General features: G+C 40.5%; 1 protein-coding gene and 1 long non-coding RNA gene across 16 annotated transcripts in view; one reads left to right on the forward strand and one right to left on the reverse strand.

Moving 5' to 3' along the window:
• plekha5 (pleckstrin homology domain containing, family A member 5) overlaps positions 1-25,876 on the forward strand; it is a 259,844-nt gene that overhangs the window by 225,206 nt on the left and 8,762 nt on the right. For 13 of the 15 annotated variants that reach the window (XM_059654679.1, XM_059654681.1, XM_059654683.1 and 10 more), the window contains 8 exons: positions 5,491-5,543; positions 6,720-6,908; positions 8,424-8,544; positions 12,018-12,142; positions 12,806-13,030; positions 22,031-22,192; positions 23,127-23,242; positions 25,338-25,477. In XM_059654679.1, coding sequence (XP_059510662.1) covers positions 5,491-5,543; positions 6,720-6,908; positions 8,424-8,544; positions 12,018-12,142; positions 12,806-13,030; positions 22,031-22,192; positions 23,127-23,242; positions 25,338-25,477 — 1,131 coding nt within the window. The remainder of the gene's footprint in view (positions 1-5,490; positions 5,544-6,719; positions 6,909-8,423; positions 8,545-12,017; positions 12,143-12,805; positions 13,031-22,030; positions 22,193-23,126; positions 23,243-25,337; positions 25,478-25,876) is intronic. The other 2 variants (XM_059654680.1, XM_059654686.1) reach the window with 2 other exon arrangements.
• LOC132210964 (uncharacterized) overlaps positions 11,994-25,876 on the reverse strand; it is a 50,606-nt gene continuing 36,723 nt past the window's right edge. The window contains exon 4 of the long non-coding RNA XR_009447230.1: positions 11,994-12,913. This is a non-coding gene — a long non-coding RNA (uncharacterized LOC132210964). The remainder of the gene's footprint in view (positions 12,914-25,876) is intronic.

Genomic DNA, 25,876 nt, shown 5'->3' on the forward strand with positions numbered 1-25,876 from the left:
CTTCAAGGCAGAGATTGATAAATTCTTCATCTCGCAAGGAATTAAGGGCTATGGGGAGAGTGTGGGTAAGTGGAGTTGAAATGCCCATCAGCCATGATTAAATGGCTGAGTGGACTCGATGGGGCGAATGGCCTTGCTTCCACTCCTATGTCTTATGGTCTTATGGCCTTATAACATCCCTGATTTTCAAATGTAGCCCTTTAGAAAGGAAAGCATATACTTTGTTTGCTTTGGTTTTACGTAGCCTTGTGATCTGTGTAGTTATTTCAGTGATTTGTGTATTCATCAGGCCCTTATGTTCCTCTGAACATTTAAATGCTGGATTGCCATAGTGTATTTTTTTTTCATACATATATTGCAGTTCTCATGCTAACTCCCCATCTATTCTTCAAGTTTATGAATTACTTAACATAGACCTCCTCCATATTACCTACATCCCAAAATTAATAAACATTAAAATTTTCTCCCTCATTGCCAAGTCCAAATTTTGCATGGAAACACCATTATGTAGTAACAGTTCCCATCCTTGTCAATCTAAAAAACTGTTGTTAACTTTTTAACTCACTTTTATAGCCAACTTCCTTTCCATTCTGCTACTTATTCTCTTATTCCATTTTTTTGATCTACTATGCAGCACCTTGGTGTAGGCATTTTGGAAATGTGCCCATCCAGTATTTTGGGCAAGAACCCACAAGTATGTATTTTGTTCCCCAATTTTAATCAGTATCTCCCAATCAGTTATTTCTCTGCTATGGCAGAGTTATAATATTTAAGTTGCAGCTCCCCTTCCATGCACAGCTTCTCTGACTTCGATCATGGCTGATTTAAGATTTTTTTTTCGGCAACTATCCTACTGAGCATTGCTTATGTCTTTAACTAAGTTGCAGCCTAGGTTAAATTTGGGAGATGCCATTTTTTGAATGGCTGTGTTCTGGAAGAGTGTGATGGAGCAGAAAATAGCAGTTTGTGGGAATACATTTGTGTTGTTCTAATTCTGGGCTCACTGCCATCAGAAAAGGTGTCCTCCAACAAAGGAACCCTGAGGCAGCAAATGGTGCACGTGTTAGAGAGGAACCCTGCTACTTGTTTTGGGGCCTGAGTATACATTTAGAGTCTAGTTTTGAGGTTGCAGTAATTCTTTTTGAAAGAAAGGAACCTAGTTGAAGTAAAATAGATTTTGGCAGCACTTTCACAAACTTTATAATTACAGAAAGCAAATCCCATAGTAATATAGAGATAATGGGAACTGCAGATGCTGGAGAATCCAAGATAATAAAGTGTGAAGCTGGATGAACACAGCAGGCCAAGCAGCATCTCAGGAGCACAAAAGCTGACGTTTCGGGCCTAGACCCTTCATCAGAGAGGGGAATGGGGAGAGGGTTCTGGAATAAATAGGGAGAGAGGGGGAGGCGGACCGAAGATGGAGAGAAAAGAAGATAGGTGGAGAGGAGAGTATAGGTGGGGAGGTAGGGAGGGGATAGGTCAGTCCAGGGAAGATGGACAGGTCAAGGGGGTGGGATGAGGTTAGTAGGTAGGAAATGGAGGTGCAGCTTGAGGTGGGAGGAAGGGATGGGTGAGAGGAAGAACAGGTTAGGGAGGCAGAGACAGGCTGGGCTGGTTTTGGGATGCAGTAGGGGGAGGGGATGAGCTGGGCTGGTTATGGGATGCGGTGGGGGAAGGGGAAATTTTGAAGCTGGTGAAGTCCACATTGATACCATTAGGCTGCAGGGTTCCCAAGCGGAATATGAGTTGCTGTTCCTGCAACCTTTGGGTGGCATCCTTGTGGCACTGCAGGAGGCCCATGATGGACATGTCATCAAAAGAATGGGAAGTGGAGTTAAAATGGTTCGCGACTGGGAAGTGCAGTAGTGTATTGCAAACCAAGCGAGGGTGTTCTGCAAAGCGGTCCCCAAGCCTCCGCTTGGTTTCCCCAATGTAGAGGAGGCCACACCGGGTACAACGGATACAGTATACCACATTGGCGGATGTGCAGGTGAACCGCTGCTTAATGTGGAAAGTCATCTTGGGGCCTGGGATGGGGTTGACGGAGGAGGTGTGGGGGCAAGTGTAGCACTTCCTGTGGTTGCAGGGGAACGTGCCGGGTGTGGTGGGGTTGGAGGGGAGTGTGGAGCGAACAAGGGAGTCACGGAGAGAGTGCTCTCTCTGGAAAGCAGACAAGGGTGGGGATGGAAAAATGTCTTGGGTGGTGGGGTCGGATTGTGGATGGCGGAAGTGTCGGAGGATGATGCATTGTATCTGGAGGTTGGTGGGGTGGTGTGTGAGAACAAGGGGGATCCTCTTGGGGCGGTTGTGGTGGGGGCGGGGTGTAAGGGATGTGTTGCGGTAAATGCGGGAGACGTGGTCAAGGGCGTTCTCGACCACTGTGGGGAGAAAGTTGCGGTCCTTGAAGAACCTGGACATCTGGGATGTGTGGGAATGGAATGCCTCATCCTGGGAGCGGAGGCGGAGGAATTGGGAACAGGGGATGGAATTTTAGCAGGAGGATGGGTGGGAGGGGGTGTATTCTAGGTAGCTGTGGGAGTGGGTGGGCTTGAAATGGACATCAGTTTCTAGCTGGTTACCTGAGATGGAGACTGAGAGGCCCAGGAAGGTGAGGGATGTGTTGGAGATGGCCCAGGTGAACTTGAGTTTGGGGTGGAAGGTGTTGGTGAAGTTGATGAACTGTTCAAGCTCCTCTGGGGAGCAAGAGGCAGCGCCGATACAGTCATCAATGTACCGGAGGAAGAGGTGGGGTTTGGGGCCTGTGTAGGTGCAGAGGAGGGACTGTTCCACGTAACCTACAAAGAGGCAGGCACAATATTGCTGTTTAATCCATCAAAGCCCATTCAGCATTCACCCAGCCTTATATGTTACTGCAATTTTGAAGCTTTTGATTCTGCTACATTGTTTGACGTTTATTTCAAATGTTTCTGTCTTCACCCCACCTTTGAGTGTAGAGAGCATTTTTCAAAAATTCATTCATGGGATGAGAGTGTTGCTGGCTGGGCTAGCGTTTATTGCTTGTTCTTAGTTGCCCTTGAGAAGGTGATGGTGAGTTCCCTCCTTCAACTCCTACAGTTCATGTGTTGTAGGTAGACCCACAATGTTATTAAGAAGGGAATTCTAGGATTTTGGCAGTGAAGGAATGATGACATATTTTAAAATCACCATGATGGGTGGCTTGAAGGGGAACTTGCAGGTGGTGGAGATCACAGGTATCTGCTACGCTAGTCCTTTCGAGACAGATGTTGTCATGGGTTTGGAAAGTGCTTGTCTAAGACTTTTGGCAAATTTCTGCAGGGAGCGTTTTGCAGATAGGACACAGCTGCTACTGAGCGTTGGTGGTGGAGACAGTGAATGTTTCTGGCTGTGTTGTCAATCATTAGGCTGTTATTTCCTGGATGGTCTCAAGCTTCTTTAGTATTGCGGGAGCTGCACTCATCCAGGCAGGTGGGAAGTATCCCATCACAGTCCTATGCTTTGTAGATGGTGGACGGCTTTGGGCACTCAGTATTCCTTGTCTCTGACTGGCTCTTGGAGCTATGTTATTTATATGGCAAGTCCAGTTGAGTTTCTGATGAATGGTATGGTATTGCTGGTGGGGAATTCAGTGATGATAATGCCTTTGAATGTCATGGGGCTGTGGTTAATTATTAGAGATTGTCATTGCTTGGCATTTGCATGGTGCAGATATTACCTGTCACTTTTCAGTCCAAGCCTGGATATTGTCCGTGTCTTGTTGCAATTGGATATGGACTACTTCAGTATCTGAGGAGTCACGAATAGTGCTGAACATTGTGTAAGTGTCGGTGAATATCCCTACTTCTGAATCTTAGGAAGGAGGGAATGTGATTGATGACACAGTTGAAAATGGTTGGACTGAGGACACTACCCTGAGAAATTCCTGCAGCTGAGATGATTGACCTCCAACAATCACAGCCATCTTCCAATGTATCAGATATGACTCCAACCAGCGGAAAATTTTCTTCCTGACTCCCATTGACTCAAGTTTTGATATGATTCTTTGATGCCATACTCAGCCTAATGCACCTCTGATGTCAAGAACTGTAATTCTAACCTCACCTCTGGAAATATCAGCTCTTCTGTGCATATTGAACCAAGGCTGTTATGAAGTCAGGTGCTGAGTGTCCATTGCAGAACCCATACTTGGCATCTGTGAGCAAGTTATTGCTGGACTGGTGCTGCCTTTTTTATTATGCAGGACATTACTGCACAATTTCCTACATTGTCGAATAGATGTAACTGCACTGGAACAGATTGTCTGGGGTGTGGCAAGTTCTGGAGCACAGCTCTTCAGTTCTATTGCCAGATTGTTGTCAGGGCCCACAGTCTTTGTAGTATCCAGAGCCTCTGATTCTTGATGTCACAAGAAAATGGACTTGATGAATGGACTTGGCTAAAGACTCACATCTAGGATGCCAGGGATCTCTGGAGAAGGCTGAGATGGATCGTCTACTTGGCACTTCTGGCTGAAGATTATTGCGAATGCTTTGGCCTTTTGCACTGATGTGCTGGGCTCTCCAGTCATTGAGGATGGGGATATTTGTGGACCTCCCTTCTCTAGTGAGTTGTTTAATTATCTCAACTATTGACGACTGTGACAGGACTGTAGAGCTTAGATCTGATCCATTGGTTATGGATTCGCTTAGCTCTGTCAGTGTCTTCTTGCTTGTGCTGCCTGGCATGTAAGTAGCCCAGTTTTGTGGCATCACCAGGTTGATACCTTAGGAACACATGGTGCTGCTCCTGGCAGACTCCTCCGGGCTTTTTCACTTGCCCATATGTTATTTATATACATTCATTGTTATTGATTTGTGGTCACCTTACTGACTTTTATTTAAGCACTTTTTAAGGCTAACTTTAATCTATGCTGTTTAGTACTTGATATACTTATTGAAAACCGCTCTTTATTCTAACAAAGCTTAAGTCTCTCTGAACCTTATGGATGATTCACATCAGAAATCATTCTTCCTATCATATTGGAGGAAAACTAAGAGAGAAAACTAATACTGCTTGTTCCTCTCTATTCTTTACATCTACATAAACAGAAGGCAGGGCACCCTTTGGACAAGAGATAATGGGAATTGCAGATGCTGGAGAATCCGAGATAACAAAGTACGGAGGTGGATGAACACAGCAGGCCAAGCAGCATTAGAGGAGCACAAAAGCTGACGTTTTGGGCCTAGACCCTTCATCAGAAAAGACCTTTGAAGGGTCTAGGCCCGAAATGCCAGCTTTTGTGCTCCCAAGATGCTGCTTGGCCTGCTGTGTTCATCCAGCTCCACACTTTGTTATCCACTATTTGGACAAGGTCATTTCAGTAAGTTTTTTTTGAAAACATTCAGAATAGTAGTACATCGTGTAGAATTCAAAACTAAGGTGAGTTTCAACAAGTAAATATTGCAAGAATTCCATTCACAATTCTGTGGCTACAAAACATCTAAATTTTATATTTGTTTCTGTTCTTAGGTACTGCTGACTCACAACCTGGATCTGCTTCTACGTCAAGGTGTAGGCAGGAGGTGTGCGATTTATTTGCAATCACTAATTTTTATGAAAAGAAAAATCCTTAGATAACTTTTTGATTATAATCTGTAAATGAAGTTTAGACAGTTTCAAATTAATACTTGGTATTTTAACATAAAGATTGAACTTTCATTTGGTAACCGTTCTACTTGGCACAGTGCATTTATTTTTCGAAACTTAAAAGATGGAGCAGGATAAATAGAAAAAAAATACATCCCTCATTCATTGTCTGTCATGGATATGCTATTTCTGACTATTCAAAGTTACTTCAACAAAATATTGAAATTTCAGCAATTCAAAATTACCAACATAATTAAAATATCAATGCCAAAAAAGTGTAGTAACTATCTGATCATTCAGAGAAGATGACTTTGAATTGAAGAATAGGTTATAATGCATTGCAGTGAAATGTTGTGCTCTCCAGCATGCGTCTAGACTGTGTCATGCTGGCAAATCAAAAGTGTGAAGAGGGTCACAAAACGCACAATACACGCTGTTTTCTTGCATGCGCAAGTGACCATCGCTCCTAGTTAATATTCAAAACATTTCTTCATGGTAGGTTCTGAATATGTTAACCTAAATGTACTTGTATAACAGTAGTATATCAATGACACAAGCCACCTGCCTTTCTGTCCCCCTCCACTGCTGTGCCATGTGCCACGGAGCCGTAATTTCTGCTCACTATCTTCAGTTGCTCTGATGGCATATTAGAGTGAACAAATCATTTAAAATACTTATTCCCTAATAAAGTGAGATATAGAACTGTAGACAGGTATTAATTTAAGTAAGAGGCAATGCCTCTCAACAGCCCTTAAAAGTATCAATCAGTCCAGTTTTCGATTCACAAGGCTACTCAACAGCAGTTGGATGCTTTCTTGCTTCGAAACTTCTTTACAATGTTATTCACCAATGGTCTGATGTCATTTAGCATCAGAAAGTCTTTTGTTTACTAAAGCAGACGTTCGTTATTGGGGTGGGATCAGATAAACTAATTGTTGGAACATTCTGGTTTGTGAAGTGCCAGACCACATGAATTTTACTGTATTTGCTTTCTCATATATGTAGACATTAACTGATAGAACATGATCATGTTGATTTGCATACATCTTAAATTGAAGGAATATCTGGTATATCTCAAATTGTATAGTGCATTTATTATATGGACTCTTTAGGAAGATGAAACAGCCCCTCCTCGCCCTCCTCTTCCCCAATTATTTGACTTGACAGAGAGGGCTCCCTCAGTTCCCCCTCATCCCACTGAGAGCATCATTTGGCCCTGTTCTGCCAGAAACCTGGTGCATCAACCAGATGAAATGAAGATCTACCTTGAACCCGAAGATCCAAAGCATGGAGCAGATTCTGTAAGTGGCTGACTATCGCCACTGTTTGCCTGTTAAACCTGCTCTGCCCATGTTTCCCTTCTCATTGTTTTATGTCATGTGATTATTTTGCTGCTTCATTTTTTAGTTAGTTGCTTTGCCATTGTTTTTGTCATTGCTTCATTTGTTGGATTATCATTCCTGAATGATGTACTTGCAAATGAACTGTCCTGCATAGTTGTAGCCCAAAAGCCTGGTTTTAAAAGAAAATATGAAGTGGAATTCTATCTGTGTATTCTCCCTTTAAGTAACTGTCCCAAGATCAGCAATTGTTATGCGATGTCTTACTAAATTCATTTCATATTTGCAATACACAACCGAACAATTGAAATTCTGTATTGGTGCTAAATTAAATGGAATTAAGTATTTTGGGTTTTTAAATAAAGTAAGTAAAATTGTAGTGGATTTTCACCATTGCCTAGTTTCTATGCTTGATGGCTATCAATTGCTTTGCAGCAGGACAACTCATTTAGTGAATCTGACCTTATTATGTTATTTTGAAAATGAAATCCATCAAGGGATGGGAATTAAGGCTGCTGTTATACTGCAGTTATGAATGTCTAATTATCTCTGGATGACCATGATTTCTGACATTTATTGTGCAACTGCTTGACCCAATTTAAACTATAGATTATGCATCACCTTTACTTCAGTAACAAATAAGGTAACAAGGCATCTACATAAATGTGCAAACTCAACTTCCCTGCTAATGATCTGTGTTATTGAAGTAAGCAGTACACTACATGTAAATATAAAGATCTCTGGGCTCCAGCAAGCCATTTATTTGAAATATGGCTTTGAATGAGTTTGAATGGCAAAGCCTAGTTTGTGATGCCATTAAAGGAGGTGTTCATGTATCTCTTGGCTTTATTGCTCTTGAGAGTCAATACAAATTCAACCCAAGCATTTTTAACTCTCAGTCAGAGCAGTTTGGTGTTGATGAACAAGAGAAACTGATTTGCAGTCACACCAAAACGGTAATATAATGGCAGCCCAAGCATTTCTTCTAACAGTCCAAGCAACTTAACTAGCTTTTGAACTCACTTTATTATTGCTATGAGATTTTTACTGTCTTCCAAATGTTCTTTTTTAATCCAAAAAAACTAAAATAGATATCTTTGTAAGTATTTACAGACAAATAAGCTTTTTGTAACAGGACTAAATTTTGAGTAAGTTGCTGCATAATTTTCAAATTTCGCTTACAGTCAGATAAAAACAAAATGACTTTGGAAAGAATTGATAATCCCGATTATACCTGTATTTATATTTGTATTTTTTTTAGTTTCCTTGAATGTGCCAAAGTTTTAATGCTATAATATTCTTGTATATTAAACATTGCTACCCAAATAAAATATAGGCAGTTTGTCTTTTGCCTATTAGTCGGCTATGATTCAAGTATATTTTTAAAAAATGATCTTGATGAGAACTTAATTGAGTCTTGAGTACTTAATTGCTCAGCAAATTACCTACTGAACAGAAATCACTTTCCAACTACAGGGTCCTGATTATCGACTGTACAAGAGTGAACCAGAACTGACAACTGTCACTGAGGTTGATGAATCAAATGTGGATGAGAAGTCAGAAACAGTGCCTGACAAAGAAAGTGTCACATCTAAAGGTAGTTATTGTATATAGAAGATAAGATTCACATATGTGGATCATAGTTAACCTGATAGTTCTCATGTCCGTACATAAATGGTTTTAGGTTATATTAAAATTCAGAGCGGCCACTTCATAGCTAAAGATTTTGATGATGGCTTACTGTGTTTATGAACTGACCTTAAACTGGTTCAAGTCTTTGTTAACATTATTAGGACTGATATCAAATATAATTTTGCTTCTGCACAGCTGTTTATTTTAACTCAGTTTCAGTGTAACCTTGATAATAAAATGTGAGGCTGGATGAACACAGCAGGCCCAGCAGCATCTCAGGAGCACAAAAGCTGACGTTTTGGGCCTAGACCCTTCTTCAGAGAGGAGGATGGGGTGAGGGTTCTGGAATAAATAGGGAGAGAGGGGGAGGCGGAGCGAAGATGGAGAGAAAAGAAGATAGGTAGAGAGGAGAGTATAGGTGGGGAGGTAGGGAGGGGATAGGTCAGCCCAGGCAAGACGGACAGGTCAAGGAGGTGGGATGAGGTTAGTAGGTAGGAGATGGAGGTGCGGCTTGGGGTGGGAGGAAGGGATGGGTGAGAGGAAGAACAGGTTAGGGAGGCAGAGACAGGCTGGACTGGTTTTGGGATGCAGTGGGTGGAGGGGAAGAGCTGGGCTGGTTGTGTGGTGCAGTGGGGGGAGGGGACGAACTGGGCTGGTTTTGGGATGCGGTGGGGGAAGGGGAGATTTTGAAGCTGGTGAAGTCCACATTGATACCATTAGGCTGCAGGGTTCCCAAGCGGAATATGAGTTGCTGTTCCTGCAACCTTCAGGTGGCATCATTGTGGCACTGCAGGAGGCCCATGATGGACATGTCATCTAAGGAATGGGAGGGGGATTGGAAATGGTTTGCGACTGGGAGGTGCAGTTGTTTATTGCGAACTGAGCGGAGGTGTTCTGCAAAGCGGTCCCCAAGCCTCCGCTTGGTTTCCCCAATGTAGAGGAAGAAACACTAGGTACAATGGGTGCAGTATACCACATTGGCAGATGTGAAGGTGAACCTCTGCTTAATGTGGAAAGTCATCTTGGGGCCTGGGATAGGGGTGAGGGAGGAGGTGTGGGGGCAAGTGTAGCATTTCCTGCAGTTGCAGGGGAACGTGCCGGGTGTGGTGGGGTTGGAGGGCAGTGTGGAGCGAACAAGGGAGTCACGGAGAGAGTGGTCTCTCTGGAAAGCAGACAAGGGTGGGGATGGAAAAATGCCTTGGGTGGTGGGGTCAGATTGTAGATGGCGGAAGTGTCGGAGGATGATGCGTTGTATCCGGAGGTTGGTGGGGTGGTGTGTGAGAACGAGGGGGATCCTCTTTGGGCGGTTGTGATGGGGGCAGGGTGTGAGGGATGTGTTGCGGGAAATGCGGGAGACGCGGTCAAGGGCGTTCTTGACCACTGTGGGGGGAAAGTTGCGGTCCTTGAAGAACTTGGACATCTGGGATGTGCGGGAGTGGAATGCCTCATCGTGGGGGCGGAGGCGGAGGAATTGGGAATAGGGAATGGAATTTTTGCAGGAGGGTGGGTGGGAGGAGGTATATTCTAGGTAGCTGTGGGAGTGGGTGGGCTTCAAATGGACATCAGTTACAAGCTGGTTGCCTGAGATGGAGACTGAGAGGTCCAGGAAGGTGAGGGATGTGCTGGAGATGGCCCAGGTGAACTGAAGGTTGGGGTGGAAGGTGTTCCTTGGGACTGACCTATCCCCTCCCTACCTCCCCACCTATACTCTCCTCTCCACCTATCTTCTTTTCTCTCCATCTTCGGTCCGCCTCCCCCTCTCTCCCTATTTATTCCAGAACCCTCACCCCATCCCCCTCTCTGATGAAGGGTCTAGGCCCAAAACGTCAGCTTTTGTGCTCCTGAGATGCTGCTGGGCCTGCTATGTTCATCCAGCCTCACATTTTATTATCTTGGATTCTCCAGCATCTGCAGTTCCCATTATCACTTCAGTGTAACCTTGTTCTGTTATTGCGTCCCAGCAGATGTCAATAGCAGAAACAGGGATAAACCGTTTAGCTCTTCAAGTCTGTTCTGCCAATCAGGCTGCAGATCAGCTATAGTCTCTAACTCTATATAATCCACCTTTATCACATATCCTGCAATACCTTTAGAAAGCAAAGATATATCAATTTCAGATTTAAAATTTATCATCGATTTTGTATCAACTACTGTTTCAGAAGATGGTTCCACATATTGATTACTCTTGATGCATAGAATTGCTGTCCAATCCTGAATGATCTGGCCCTATTTTTTAAAATATGCCTCATAGCCTTGGACTCCTCTACCAGTGGAAACTATATTAATGCCCTTTACATTTGGGCAGCTGGGAAATGTATATGTTATGTGCATCTTGAGCTTTGAAGAGGACATTCTTGTTTTGCTGCAGAGCATTAGCATAACATGAGAGAAAGCAATTAAGCTCAGTGAAATTGGCATACGTGGGTGGAACTACTGAGCTGCCTACAGTAGTGGGAGAGACCATTGAATCCCATTGATAAGGAGCTACCCACTCGAGTCAGCCAACCTCCAAAAAGTAAGATGCTAACCCACCACAATCCTACTATTTTAGTATACATGGTGTTTACAGGTGGACCAAATCCATCGCATCAGGAAAACAAAAACACAGGGGGATAACTCATTGATTGGCAGCCTGAAAAGTTGGGATTAGGTGCACAGGACTAACAGATGATGTGCAACTGATTGCCTGTGCCTGTAAGCACTTGTGATTGCAGGGAACTTCAAAGGATGAAAGTTCATATAGTTTGTATTTGCAAAACTCAAGACTCACTAAATAGACCATTGAAACAAAAGCAATCACATGTTCGTCAAGGAGGGGAGAATTTTGAAGGAAATTTGAGACACACTTTTAGGACTCACTGGAAGGAACTTTCATCTTTTAATGACAAAATCACCGATCGTATATTTCAGAACATGTCCTCTCCATCCACCTCTCAACTCGAAGAGGGCCAGGTAACATCATGAGTGCTTATGCTCCCAATGCCATGCTGCATAACAAAGTTGAAAGACCACTTCTACAAGGCTCTTTGTACTGTTATCAACAGAATCACTGAGTCAGTATGTTTTTACCCACTGAGTGGATTCAGTGTGGAAAAACTTTTGCCTCACATAGCATGGCATAGGAAAGATAAATGGAACTGTATCGAAACTACTTGAATTTTGCTGCTAAAATAAGCCTTGGGTAAGACCCTTAATCCTGAAATGTCAGCCTTCCTGCTCCTATGATGCTGCTTGATCTGTGTTCATCCAGCTCTACAAAATGTTTTTCTTCCTCCTTTTGAACTATTACTGTTTTGATGTTCATTGGCTTCTGTCTGCAGCATGATGAAAGTAAGATTTCAGATTGTTCATATTTACATTTATGTTCAGTGTATTACATGAGACGGACATCAAAGATATTTTAAAGCTGTTTATTTGAGTGAATTTCCTTATTTACAGGTTTGTCTTTTCCCGTTGGTATAGTTCCTCCTAGAAGCAAATCGCCAATGCCTGAATCTTCTACAATTGCATCATACGTTACTTTAAGAAAGCATAGGAAAATGGATGGCACAGTACCTCATGTGGTATGAATCAGTATTTACTTGTGAAAATATTGTTAATTAAAGTGCAGCAGTCCAAACTTCTGTGGACTTGCAAGATTTTTTTTTATTTAGAGAAACCAAATGTATAATCCCCTCCTGTGAAAATTGAATTATTAATGTTTTTCACAATCTATACCAATAATATGGTGAACTATGTATTTTTATCCATTAGTTATTCACAATTCTGAATGGTTTGCATGCATACTGCAATGTTAACTATAAAGACGAAACACAAATACACAAATTGCATTCCAATGCTATTATCTTTTTAGAACTATTGTCTTCAGTATTCGAATATGACTCTTCCAAATCTGTAGGAAATAAACTGTTTTTCTTTATTACAACTTAGAAACATCATTCCTTACATTGTTCACACTGTTAGTTATGGAAATTTCTGAGGAGTTGACCAATTAGTGCTTTGCATAAACAACATGTGTGCAAGTACTGATAAACCGGGGTCACGAGTATCTTGCAGCAGTTCTGAAAGGTTGCACTGGGAGCACAGCATGCTAATTTGAGAAGAAAATTAAACAAATGAAAAGCAGAAGCAGCACTTACTAGTCCACAAACAATAAAGGTTGCATTTTTTTTCCCCTTAAATAGAACAAAATATTAGTTAAATGTGTCTAAATGTCATTCTGGCAGGAAAGACCCAAGAGTGCAGTTGAGCAGCTTTTCCTAGCAGAAGGTCCGCGACCTCGAATGAGCGTTGAGGAACAACTTGAAAGGATAAAACGTCATCAGCAAGCTTCTCTGAAAGATAAAAGGAAAGGATTAAATTTGATAACTCTGCAAGATCAATCACCAGCAAAAAGTCTATCAAGAGAAAAGAACCAGATAAAGCCAATTTATTCTGGAGACAAGTATACAGTAAGTTCAGTAGTTTCAATTGAATGAATGATTTTTTGGAGGTGAGGGGCGAAGTGAAGAATGGTGGTGATGTTGCCATGCCATTTTTTTTTGTAAAAGTGCAACATGAATTGCAGACCTTTTTTTTAAAAACCAATTAGTTTGTATGAAATATTTATTTTTAATTTTAACTTCTGTGTATAAAAGATCCAGAAGCCCTCACTTTGATTTGTTATCTGCAAGTTTATTGACTAGTCATTTGAATCACTGTTGTTCAATAAATTAGTTCTCGTCAGATTCAAAAGAGGGAGGCCAAAATGTTTCTTTGATTCTCTCACATGTCCATTAATGTTAAAATATCCACATAGTAAAATGTCCTCAACAGTCAAAATACCATTATTAGACTTTTTGGTAGATGTATGCATATATTTGGACTAGTAACTGTCTTCTTTAGTAATGAATGGCAAAGAGATAAATGAACATGTCTCCTTTGGACCCAGGTGCCCAGCTTTATGATGATAATTATACATGAATAAATGCTTTGTGGCAAATTCTGTCATCTGATCCATGAACCAGTCAATTTGCAGTCTGCTGTTATTGTTGTCTGATTGTTTAATCAGTGTGACTTAGCAGTCATACTTTGTGGGGGGGAGTAGGAAGCTTGCCACTGGCAGCTGGAATTCCTCCCACATGTCTCCAGGTACATGCCTGTGTCCTAATGGGCGCACTGACCATGCATAGCCAATTAGCAATGAGCTTTACCTCTGCTCTGATTGGGAAAGCACATTTTAGAACTGTTTAGATTGTATGTTAATATGTGGGAATTTCTAAACTTTTCCTGTGCCAATCATTGCTTAAGCTCTCTAGAAAAAGAAATGGGCAGACATTTTTGAAAAACATAACCGCTGCCTCTGAAGTTTGAGAGACCCTTGAATGTGATGATAGGTTTATGCTAGACATTTAGCTTACTCAAGAAAAGTGACTTGTATTTATTCTGTCTGAATGATCACTGCAATGTTTTAAGATGTTGAATGATGAATATGAGTCTGGGTGTAGTCAGAAAAGGGTAGATGTAAACTTGGTTTTGGATGACCATTTGGATGTGTCATCTACTAACTGCATTCGTAACTATGCCAATGCACTTAATGATTCAGATATTGAATCCATAAATTGTTTTTAATTGTGGAAATTATTTCGGATCTAGCTTCTCACCAGCAAGTCACTACATTTTCCCCATGGACATCTTATTTTTATTAACATTTAATCTTCAGGCATGGTTAGGAGCCTCTCTTTGTGCAATTCCACATGTCCATTTCATCACTTAGTCATTTCCAAAGAGACTGAATGACTTTGACTAGAAAGGACCATTCACAACATGTTTTTTTTAAATGGTAGTGAAGGTCGAGCTTATCTTATGCAACAAATAAACACTTTTATAAGAGAAATGCTTCTTTCGTACTTTTTTTGAACATGAAAGGAATCAGTTGAGAAAACTATGAAACAAAATCGATGATTTCTCCTAATTAAGCACTTCACACCAGTTTATAACTCCTTATATATATAAAATAAGGATTAGTAACGCATCCCTTTTTTTTTCTTTATTCATTCACAGGATGAGGGCGTCGCTGGCTAGGCAGCATTTATTGCCCATCCCTAAATGCCCAGAGGGTAGTTGAGAGTCAACCACATTACTGTGTGTCTGAAGTCACATGTAGGCCAGACCAGATAAGGACATTAGTGAACCAGATCGTTTTTACCGACAATTGACAATTGATTCATGGCCACCATAAGACTCTTAATTCCAGATATTTATTGAATTCAGATCGCACTGTCTGCTGGCAGGATTCAAACCCGGGTCCCCAGAACATTATCTGGGTCTCTGGATTAACAGTCCAGCGATATTACTACCAGTTGATTGCCTCCCCTTAATGAAATAAGGATAATGAAATAAGCACATGAAATAAGGATTAGTAACTCTGAATTTTGGTAATTATTCTGGAATTAAAGCTGGTTTCAGTAATAGTGACCATGAAATTATCGATTTGTTATGAAAATGGTCTGGTTCATTAATAGGCTTTAGGGGTGTAAATCTGACCTCTTTTTATATGATCTGACCGACATGTGATTCCAGGTGCACAGCATTGTGGTTCCCTCTTAACAAACAACTCAGTTGTATAAAACCACATAAGAAAAGGCCAAAAGAAATGAGACCAGTCCTTCCTGACAGCAGCATAGGTAAATCTGCACCAGGTGGGGCAGCAGTAGTTCGTGAAAGTACCTTAAAGACAATCAGGCTTGGACAAGGTTGACATGTAGGAATTAAATAAGAACTAAATGTGTGCTATTAGAGTGTAATAATTACATTACTACAAGTTACCTGACAATCAATAATTGAAAATTTATGAGTAAAAATGGACTGTTTGGTTGTCCCCAAAAATGTTACTCCTGATTGCATTTTCTCTTATTTCTGGGAAAAATTACTCCTGGGTGAAAATGGCAGTGGAATTTTAAATGAATCACAATTGAAAGACTGCTCTTTCTGAACAAAAAGGAAGAATATCATAAAAGCAGAAAATACTTGAAGTACACTGGTAGCATGTGTAAAATGAGAAAAACAAAGCTGGCATTTCATATCCGTGATCTTTCATCAGAAGTGGGAAAAAAATGACAACGATGATGGATTTTGAAGCAATTGAATAGGTTGAGGGTGGGCGAGGTTGGGGCAAGGTGGGAAGAAGAACAAAGTGGAAAGTCTGTAATGAAGTAAATGCCATGTGACCCAAAAAAAAAGCATTCAGGGTGTACGGCCATAGGACGTGGTAATGGGACAAATAAAGAAACAAAAGATGCATGTGGAGGGAGCATGAGTGGCAGGGTTCTGGATAACAGCTATCCAAAAGAAAACATAAGAAACAAGGGAAAAAAAATCCACACCTGCAAAGAGAAAGGAAGCAAAATAGGTAAAGATTAATTTATAGTTGTCTGAATTAATACAGAGGAGTGTAAAATTGAAAAGTGTTGAAAGGTGAGGGTTATTGACCTAGCACTTCATTAGAATGCTGCAGGAGGCGGGCATAAAAAGGTTAGAGTGGGAGACTGTGTCTGTTGGAGGTCAGTTGTCTAGCTCAGGAAATCTCTGCAGGAGTTCCTCAGGGTTGTGTCTTTGGCCAATTATCTTCAGCTGCTTAATCAATGACCTTACCTCTATCATTAAGTCAGAAGTCAAAATTGCTGCGGAATTGCATAATGTTCAGGTACTGGAGTAGTCCATGACCACTTGCATAGAACGCAGACTTGTGCAACACGGTACAGGCCCTTCAGCCCGTAATGTTGTGCCAACATTATTCCAAATGAAACTAATGCCTTCAGCCTGCCCTTGGTCCATATCTCTCTGTTCCTTGCATATATTGTATTTGCTTGCAGTGCCACCCCTAGCGGTGCATTCCAGACTCTTACCACTTTCTATGTTTAAAAAAAAACTTGTCCCTCACGTCCCCTTTGAACTTTTCTTCCTTTTAATTTTAAATGTATGCCCCCTAGTTTTAGACATTTTAACTCTGGGGGGGGAAAAAAATTCTGACCATCAACCCATATCTATGTATCTCATAATTTTATAGACTTCTATGAAGCTTCCCCTCAGCCTCTGCCACTCCAGAGAAAACACCCTGAGCTTCTCCAGATAGCTCAAACCTTCTAATCCAGACAGCATCCTGGTAAATCTCTTCTGCACCCTCACTAAAGCCTCCATATCCTACCTGTTTGTGGCGAACTGGATTGAACACACTACTCTAAATGTTGCCTAACCAAAGTCTTATAAAGTTGCAACTTGACATCCTGACTCTTGTACTCAATTCCCTGACAAATAACAACAAGCATGCTATATGCCTTCTTTACCACCCTATCTACTTGCATGGCCTGGATAGTCACAGAGAATGCTGGAGATACTCAGCAAGTTAAGCAGCATCCATAGAGAGAAATCAAGTTAAAATTCAGAACTCTTACCAGACTCAAAATCCTAACTCTCTTTCTCTCCACAGATGCTGCTAGACTTGCTGAGTTTCTGAGCATTCTGTGTGCATTTCACATTTCCAGCATCTGCAGTATATTGCTTTAATTAAGACATGAACGATATCCAGGCCTGGACTGACAAGAGGCAAGCAAGATTAGTGCCACACAAATTCCCAGCAATGGCCATTTCCAACAAGAGAGAATCTAACAGTTACCTCTTGACATTCAATGACATTACCATTACCAAATCCCTGACTGTCAGCATCCTGGGACCTAACGCTGATCAGAAACTGATCTGGACTCATCATGTAAATACTGTGACTGCACGAGCACATCAAGTGGCGAGGAATGCTGCAGCAAGTAGCTCACTACCTGACTCCCTAAAGCTTGTTCATTATCTTCAAGACAAAGCAGCTGCTTGACTGGCACCACTTCCACAAGCATTCACCTTCTCCTCCATTAATGCTTAGGAGCAGCAGTGTGTACCATGTACAAGATGCACCGCAAAAAATATACAAGGCTTGTTACACAACACCTTCCAAACCCACAACCGCTATCATTGACTTGGAGAAAGACAGCATATACATGGGCACACCACCTGCTGAAAGTTCCCCTCCAAGCCACACAGCATCCTGACTTACAAACATATTGACATTGCTTTCGTGTCACAGTCAAAATCCTGAAGCTCCCTCATGAGTGACATTATGGATCCATCTACACCAAATGGACTAAAGCAGTTCAAGAAGACAGCTCACCACTACGTTTTCAAGGGCAACTAGGGATTGGCATTAAATGTTGGCAGAGCCACTGACACCGACATTCCATCGATGTGTATATCAAAAAAATGTAGAGAATTAAAATGACAGCTAATTGGAAGTTCTAGGTTCATGCTTATGAACTGAAGGGAGATGTTTCACAAAGGAGTCACCATCAATCAGATCTGTATTTGAGGAGACCTTGTCGTGAACAATGAATACAGCAAGTTAAATTGGAAGATGACAGAAGTTGCTTTTTTACATGGAAGCAATGCTCGGCCTTAGATAGTAAGAATCGAAGAAGGAAGAGAACAGATGGTGCATCTCCTGTCCTTGTGTGAAAAGCTGCTGTAGAGTGCAGGGAAGTAAGGGGAGAGGAAGATGTGTTTATCGGTGACAGAAATGACGGAGGATGGTCTGCTAAATTTTGAGGTTGTTGAAGGTTAGGACAAGGAGAACCCCATTGTTTATCTAGGAGGGAAATTTAGGACCAAGGGCAAAAGTGTATGAAATAGAATGCTCACAAGTAAGGTCTCTGTCAACCAGAGTGGTTAGAATTCTCGGTTGAGGAGAAAGGAAGCTATATTGAAAGATCCAAATGGAATGTTGCATCAAAAGAGCAGATGTTGTGGAGAAACTAGGGAATAGTACAGAGTCCTCGCAGGAAGCACAGTATTATTCAATGTCATCGGCTTAGGTTTGAGAGTCAGTCGGCTTATGTTGGTTGACAATCTATTCCCAAAATTGAAACAGCAAAATCAGGTAATGGAAGAATCTGAGTTTGACTGTTTTAAGGTAAGTGAAGTCTGAAGCTAGAAACTAAATTATTACATTTTCTACTTCAGGATGAGCATAGGAGCCAGAACAATTTACTAAGCAAAGAGAGGTTAGAGGGTCTCTCTGTGCAGAGCTGGTACAAAGAAATTTCCGCATGTCCTGCAGAAAGGTAGGCATAGCTAAGACCCATATAATATCAAAAGCTGTATTTTTTTATTTAGAGGAAGTACAGTATTGGAATTGGAGAAGTTGTTCAGTGCAGGGGAGATGAGTGGTAGATTTGGATAGGTTGAGGTTTCATTCAAGACAGAAGCAAAGTGCTCTTATATCCTCCTAGGTGGGGGAATGGAGGTGCAGAGGGATTGAATGTCCATGGTGTAAAGCATATGGTTAGGGTCCGGAGTTTGGAAATTGTTAAAATGACAGCTAATGAAGGAAAATTCAAGTGTGTGGGAGAGAGAAGAATGGACAAGGAGCAAAGAGATTTGAGATAGGAAGAAATCAGTTTGATCAACAAGGATTGAGTGGAATACATACACAATGAAATGATGTGGCAACCAGAGCAGTTCTATTTTTGGAACTTACCCAAAGCAGTAGGAAAGACAGAACGTGTGAATTATAAAATGCCATTTAATCCAAAAACCCTGTTGCTTCCATAAGTCATGTTCAACAAATAAGGTTAGATTCATTACAGTAAGTGTTTTCTTAAAAGGAAAAGTTTTGATAGTAATAGTGACTGTACATTTCTCTTGATATAATTTTTTTCCCAGGAGTATCACTCTGACAGTTTATTCGCGGGTTGCCCACAGTTAAATATAACTAATACATGGGGCCTCTTTATAGTAATCCAAATTGAAATAACAATGATCAAAAAATGATGGATTTTCTTACATGTTTAGAAATGACTAGAGTCAAGCCACAAATGTAGTCAGGTTGCACATTGTTATAAATTACAAGTAACAATTCCCACACAGTGCCTTTTTGGGTACGCAAAATGAAATTCTTCTGGTTCATTTGAACTTTTGGATCACCCAAATTAGCTGCAAAAGTAATTATCTGTATTGCTACAGTGCTGATTTGTTTGCGTTTCGTGGGGTCGCTTTGTCAAGTTAACTGGATGGCTGGTTTGTGATGCAGAATGGTGCCAACAGTGTGGGTTTATTTCCTGTGCCAGCTGGGGTCAGCATGAAGGACTGACCTTAACCTCTCCCCATCCTTGAGGCATGGGCACCCTCAAGTTAAACCGCTATCAGTTGTCTCTCTGTAAGAGAGCACCCCGTAGCATCTTTTCCTTTTAGCTTGTGTTTAGTATGCACATTTGAAAAGTCTGAGAAAAACATGGTAATTGTTTTAAAATGAATACAGTTTAATTCACTTCAATGGGCATAGCATTGAACTGCTATGCAGGTATTTTAATTGTCAGTTAAGTTTAGTTAACCTAACAATGTAGACGTACCTATTGTGACTGTGGATTCTTTTATTAGATTTGTGAATGAAATCCCTCTACCATATTCCCTTTCCTCTTCAACTCATCTTGTAAATTCTACAAATTTCAGAAGTAAGTGTATTCTGCTGTCAGGCTTTACTCCTCAGGGAACAATGATGTCCCCTACTCAGTTTGCCAATCAACATTAACTTTTCCTCTGTGGAAACTGTTAGTTAAACTTTTCTCTCACTTCTTTCTCAACTGTTTTATATGTGCAGTTAGTAATTAAGTTCTTGATGTCTTCTTCCTGCCGTATCTTAACAGATCATCCTCTCAGCACTGGCTGCATCACAGGGCATGTTGTTGCGTAAGTCACTGGAAATAAGCTTTCATTCTTTCCTATATTCGAGCTAGTGCCAGAGAACTGGAAAATTACAAACATTACATCCTTGTTCAGAAAAGGTGTGCAGATATAGGCCCAGCCGTTACAGACCAGATGGTTTAATGTTGGTGGTGGGCAAACTTCTAGAAACAGTTACTTGGTATAAAATGAATAGTAATGTGGAAATGTTAATTTGAAAGTGTCATCATAGATTTGTTAAGGGGAAAATTGCATCTGACTTGCTGAAGTTTTCTTTTGAAGAAGGTAGATGAAGGCAGATCCACTGATGTGTGCATGTTACAGTACCATACAATAGGCTGTGAAGTGAGAGACAGGTCATTGGAAAAAAAACAGACAACTTCTTGATGCCACATTTAATCAAATGTAGCCTTGATGTCACCTCAGCTCTGGAATTCAGCACTTTTGCTTGTGTTTGAACCAAAGGTTAGGAACACAGTATTTGAAGTCTGGTGGAGGTAAGTTCAATAAAGGCATTCAAAAGAGCATTGTTTCTATTTAAATCATCATCCAATGCACCAGATTGTGGGGAAAATACATGAGGTTGGCTCTAAACCAAAATGGTCAGCATGACATGATGGGGCAAACAGCCTCCTTCTACACAATAGCAAATCTGTGATTTTTCGATTTTCTTGTATAATTTAGTCACTTCCACGAAATTATGTATACATCAAATTTATGGCTTGCTGTTTGGTATCCATTTGTACTTAGTAGTTAATTACGCGTAGGACTCTGTGCTGTACTGTCTGTTGCCAGGGACATACATTGAGAGCATCATCAATTTGGTGCAAGATGCTCTTTGATCTGCCCAAAATTTGTTGGTCTTCAAGAGCAAGGAGTTGACTTCGATCATGTGTTTCAGACTGGCATATCCCAAGGTCCAGGACTACTTGCTGAGGGATGCACTAAAGCTTAGGGCAGTCAAGGTGCAAAGACCACCATCTAAGAATTTTGTTAAATGGGGGTCCATTTAGTTATCGAACCCTCCCAGTGCTGCAAATGCAAGTAAGATGTCCCTCGGGTTTGTCTGGTGGATAGAGTCATACTCTAATGATTATTTCTTAACCAAACTGCTGTAGTGACTGTGTGTGTGTGTGTATATAAAAAAAATTTCTATGAGAAAAGTATATTCTTGAAATGGAAAAAATAATAATTTGCGTTTACTCTGGTAAGAAGTTAAATTTCATTCATTTGTATTTAAGAACCAAGATTCTGCATTTAAAAAAAAATACAGGATTTAGAATTGGTACTAAGTTGGACTAAATTTTTTAAATTGTTCGTGGGATATGAGCAAGGCTTGCAGTTACTGCCCTTACAGTGCCATGGAAAAGTGGCAACAGACCTCACCATTTCATAAAATTGTTGTTTACTAGATCACTACAGTTGATTGAGAATCAGTGCTTAGGACTTGGAATAGAATTGATCAGATAAGGACAGGGCTTTCATTCCATAAAGGACTGAAGATCCAGTTGAATTTTTAACAGCAATTTAATATCTTCATTCTCACTTTTACTGCTTTTTAGTTTTAGATTTTTAAAACAGAACTCAAATTCTGAAACTACAATTGTAGAATTCTCTTCATTATTTCCAGACCTATGGATTGTTAGTCTTATAAAATAACCTTCACATCCTCTAAACAGTGTTGCTTATTTCAGGTTCATAGAAACAAAACTGCTGAAAGTAATATCGAAGAGTTGGAAGCTGCTGTTCAAAATGATAGTTGGAACCAACATAGAGAAACTGTAGCTGAGGAAATTGCTCGTTTGAAAGAAGAACATATTGAACCAAATCAAGAAAAGTTGGGGAATGTAAATGATGTGAGTATACATCAATTTTCGATAGATATTTGGCCTTGTCATTATCACTCTCCGTCTTGTGCACACTATAACTAACGTACAAATGTTCTGGGTAATTTATGTAAAAAATTGTGTATCGTTGGTAATGCATTATTGGAAGGTTATAAAAGTAATGCGGAACTTAGCCACACAAAGCTTAGATTCATTGGCATGTGAACAGGATTGAAAGATAATAGTTATGACAAGAGACTTGAAATGTTTGAGGTTTTTCTCCTCACTGGAGTTAAACTAGTTAAATGGTGATCTTGTATAGGCTGATGTGAGTTTGAAGTGTTCTCAAGGGACAAGTAGTGAAAGACTGTTTAGGCAGAAGAGCAAAATGTTTGGGAGCAACTATAAAATAATTACATTCAGTATCTTAAAGTGATACTCTTTCAAGTAATGCTGCAGGGCCTGTGCCTCCATTTCAGGTCAGCATTGGGATAGGCCTAGGCCTGCACTCAACGAGGTGCTCTTTTCATTCAGTTTTATCTTTTGCCTGACCTCTTTTCAGGTACTTCCTATCTTGCTCAGAGGTGTTATTGCATAACTCTGGAGCAAGTGTGACTTGAACCCAGGCCTCCTGACTTAGAGGTACTAACATTACCACTACACCACAAGAGCTCTTCTAAGCTTCCTTTAAATTTAACTTATTTCTCTAATCAACCTTTTCAGACGTGTTATTACACACCTCTGGAGCAAATGGGACTTGAACCTGGGCCTCCACTGCACCACAAGAGCCCTTCTAACCTCTTTTTTGATGCAGCTAAGATATGGAATGCAGTTGTGAGCATTTAATTGCATCACTTATTCTACTTCACATTACCACTGTAATTCAGGGTCTTTGTCAAATAATAAACCTTGAAGACTCCTTTGTCATCCTTAATACAGCCGCCTTGTTTTTGCAATTCCATAGTCCTCAGGCCAAGTGCTCATGTCTGAAAGGTGCAGTGACGTGGATTCTAATATACAAAGCCCTGATGAAACTGTGGATAAAAAGAAGGATCTTGATGGAATAAAATCCAGAAGCAGGTATGTTCTTGTTATTTGGGAAATGACTCAAGAAATGTGTTGTTTATCTTTGTTCAATGTGAGTATTTCCTACTAAGTGGCATGAAAATATATAATCATCATGGCAGGAGGTGATGGTCGAATGGTATTGTTGCTAGATCAGGAATTCAGAGACACTCGTAGTTTTGGGGGGGAGGGATCAAATCTCAGCATGGCAGAAGTTGCAATTTGAATTCGGTTTTAAAGATCTGGGATTAGCGAGAGGTATTTTAAAGAGAAATACAAAAAGCTTAATGAAGAACGCTAATGCCATTTAGGAAACGCAAATTGCCACCATTATCTGGTATGGCATACACGTGGCTTCAGTCCCACAGACTCTTCACTGCCCTCTTAAATGGCCTAGCAAGCTATTCCATTTTATCTGCTAAAAAGTCTCAAAACTGAAATGAAATCAGACTGCCATCTGAATTATCCTAGCCACCAGAAACAACAGTCTATTAACTGGCAAAATTCTCCTTACCAACATTTCGGGTGCCAAAATTGGAACACCAATGGCCTTCAGTAGTCATACTCTCAGAGTCATATCCTGCACATAGTATTTCCAGACAATACCTTAATTGTTCCTGGATTTGCCCTGTCCTTCACAAACACACCCAGCAGAGGTTCTGGTACTGTACTAAAAGGTTGGAATGGAATATTTCAGGAGTCCTCAACTTTGACTCCAGACCCAATCACATCTCTCATATATTACCATATACAATGCCCCCAACTTTCCTAGTCCTCTGTAGAAAGTGCAGAGGGTGACAAATATGCAGCATGTACTCAGTAGGGGACTTCGATGTCTGTCACCAAGAGTGGATTGGCAGCACCACAGCTGACTGAGCTAGTTATGTCCTAAAGGCACAGCTGCTCCACACGGTATTGACTCTGACTCCTGCATCTGCAGTTCTTGCTATCTCCAAGTGACTTAAAACTATCATCTTGCTAAATGGGTAGACTTTGAACAGACCTAACAACTTATAAGTGGGTATCCCTGAGGTGTTGTGGACAATTATCAAATGAATCATACTCACACACAATCTGCAAACTCATGGCTCAGCATATTCCTCACTACCAAAATTCATGCCAGGAACAACACCAGGCATACCTAAAATAGAGTTGTTAACCTAGTGAAGCTACAAAACAGGACTTACTTGTATGCCAAAATCATAAGCTGCAAGTGATAAATAACCAAAGGATCAGATCTAAGCTCTGCAGTCTGTCACATCCAATCATGAATGGTGACACACAATTAAACAACTCATTGGAAATGGCAGCTCCACAAATAACTCAACAAAATCCTCAATGATGGCAGAGCCCTGTGCTTTACTGCAAAAGATACTGCTGATGTATTTGCACAATCTGGAACTAAGTCAATAATTCTTCCAAAAGGTTAGCATAAAAATTACGGGCTGAATGGTGGCCTTTTTGGTGATATATAATTCTTGCAACTTGTGTGCCAGATTCGATTACAATGCATTTAGTGAATCTTTGTGTCAAGAAATATGCAATCAGTAACAATCTCCTATAAAGGATGCAAGACACCAAAAATATAATTTATGGCCACTTCTGGCTGATAAATTATTCATTTATAAATTATTTCATTAAAAATTGCCTATGCTGTGTTGGGGAAAGAAAGAGCTTTATCGAGGTTTTTAACACACAACACTGCCTAATTTAAATTGAATGGAATGTGTAACAGTGAACAGTGGGAATAAGATGCTGTCTCACTGGTTAATCAGCACTTTTATGCAGATATGTGCTGAACTTTATTTCCTTGTGTTCCTCTTCTTTAAACGTTTCTTGACAATGTATTTTGTTCTTACCATTGAGTATGATGGATGTTTTCATTGTTGAATATCCTTTATAAAAGCATTAAACTTAAAAGTTGTAAAATAAAATGAGTTTCTGCTTAGTTCAAAAGCTTATCATAAATTTACTAAAATGTTATAATGCTGTCGTTAAAAAACAGACAAATTGCTTTCAGTACCTAAATGCAAATCCTCAAGGATCTTCTTTATTAATTTCTTTGAACTGCAATGATGTTTTCTACTAACTAGATTTTTTTTTCTTTTAGTGTATTGACTGTGGCCCCCGTTGTTAACCACAAAACCGATATCAGGGCTGATGAGGAAAATGCTCAGGAAGGAGTAAAGATGATTAATATCTCCAATGAACTAGCTGCAGATACACCAAGAAACAGCAAACTTGTAGCAGGCAGGTTAAACTTACATTTTGAGTCAAAGAAGATCTAATGTTACATCAGTGTATAGTGATACAAAAATACTGAGCTTAAATCTTTTCAGAGTTGACAGCATGGTTCCAAAGAATTTGTGGTTTTATTGCATTGAGAATTCAGGAGAGATGATAAACAGTACCAAATCGAGTCTTTAACTGAACAACAGCTATGTTTTAAATTACCCTTCTTTAGCTTATTTTAGTGTTCAGTGCTTGTGAGTTTATATCGCACATGAACTTTCATACGTGACACTTCTACTGCACTAGAATACCAGGTCTCTATATCGGGCTGCTTGGTGGTTTTAGCATGTATGGCAATCGGAATGATCCAAACATATTTCGGTCTGTGGTGCTACTGTGAGAAAAATGCCACCAGTA

The sequence above is a fragment of the Stegostoma tigrinum genome, chromosome 25, assembly GCF_030684315.1.
Source record: "Stegostoma tigrinum isolate sSteTig4 chromosome 25, sSteTig4.hap1, whole genome shotgun sequence".
Lineage (NCBI taxonomy): Eukaryota > Metazoa > Chordata > Chondrichthyes > Orectolobiformes > Stegostomatidae > Stegostoma > Stegostoma tigrinum.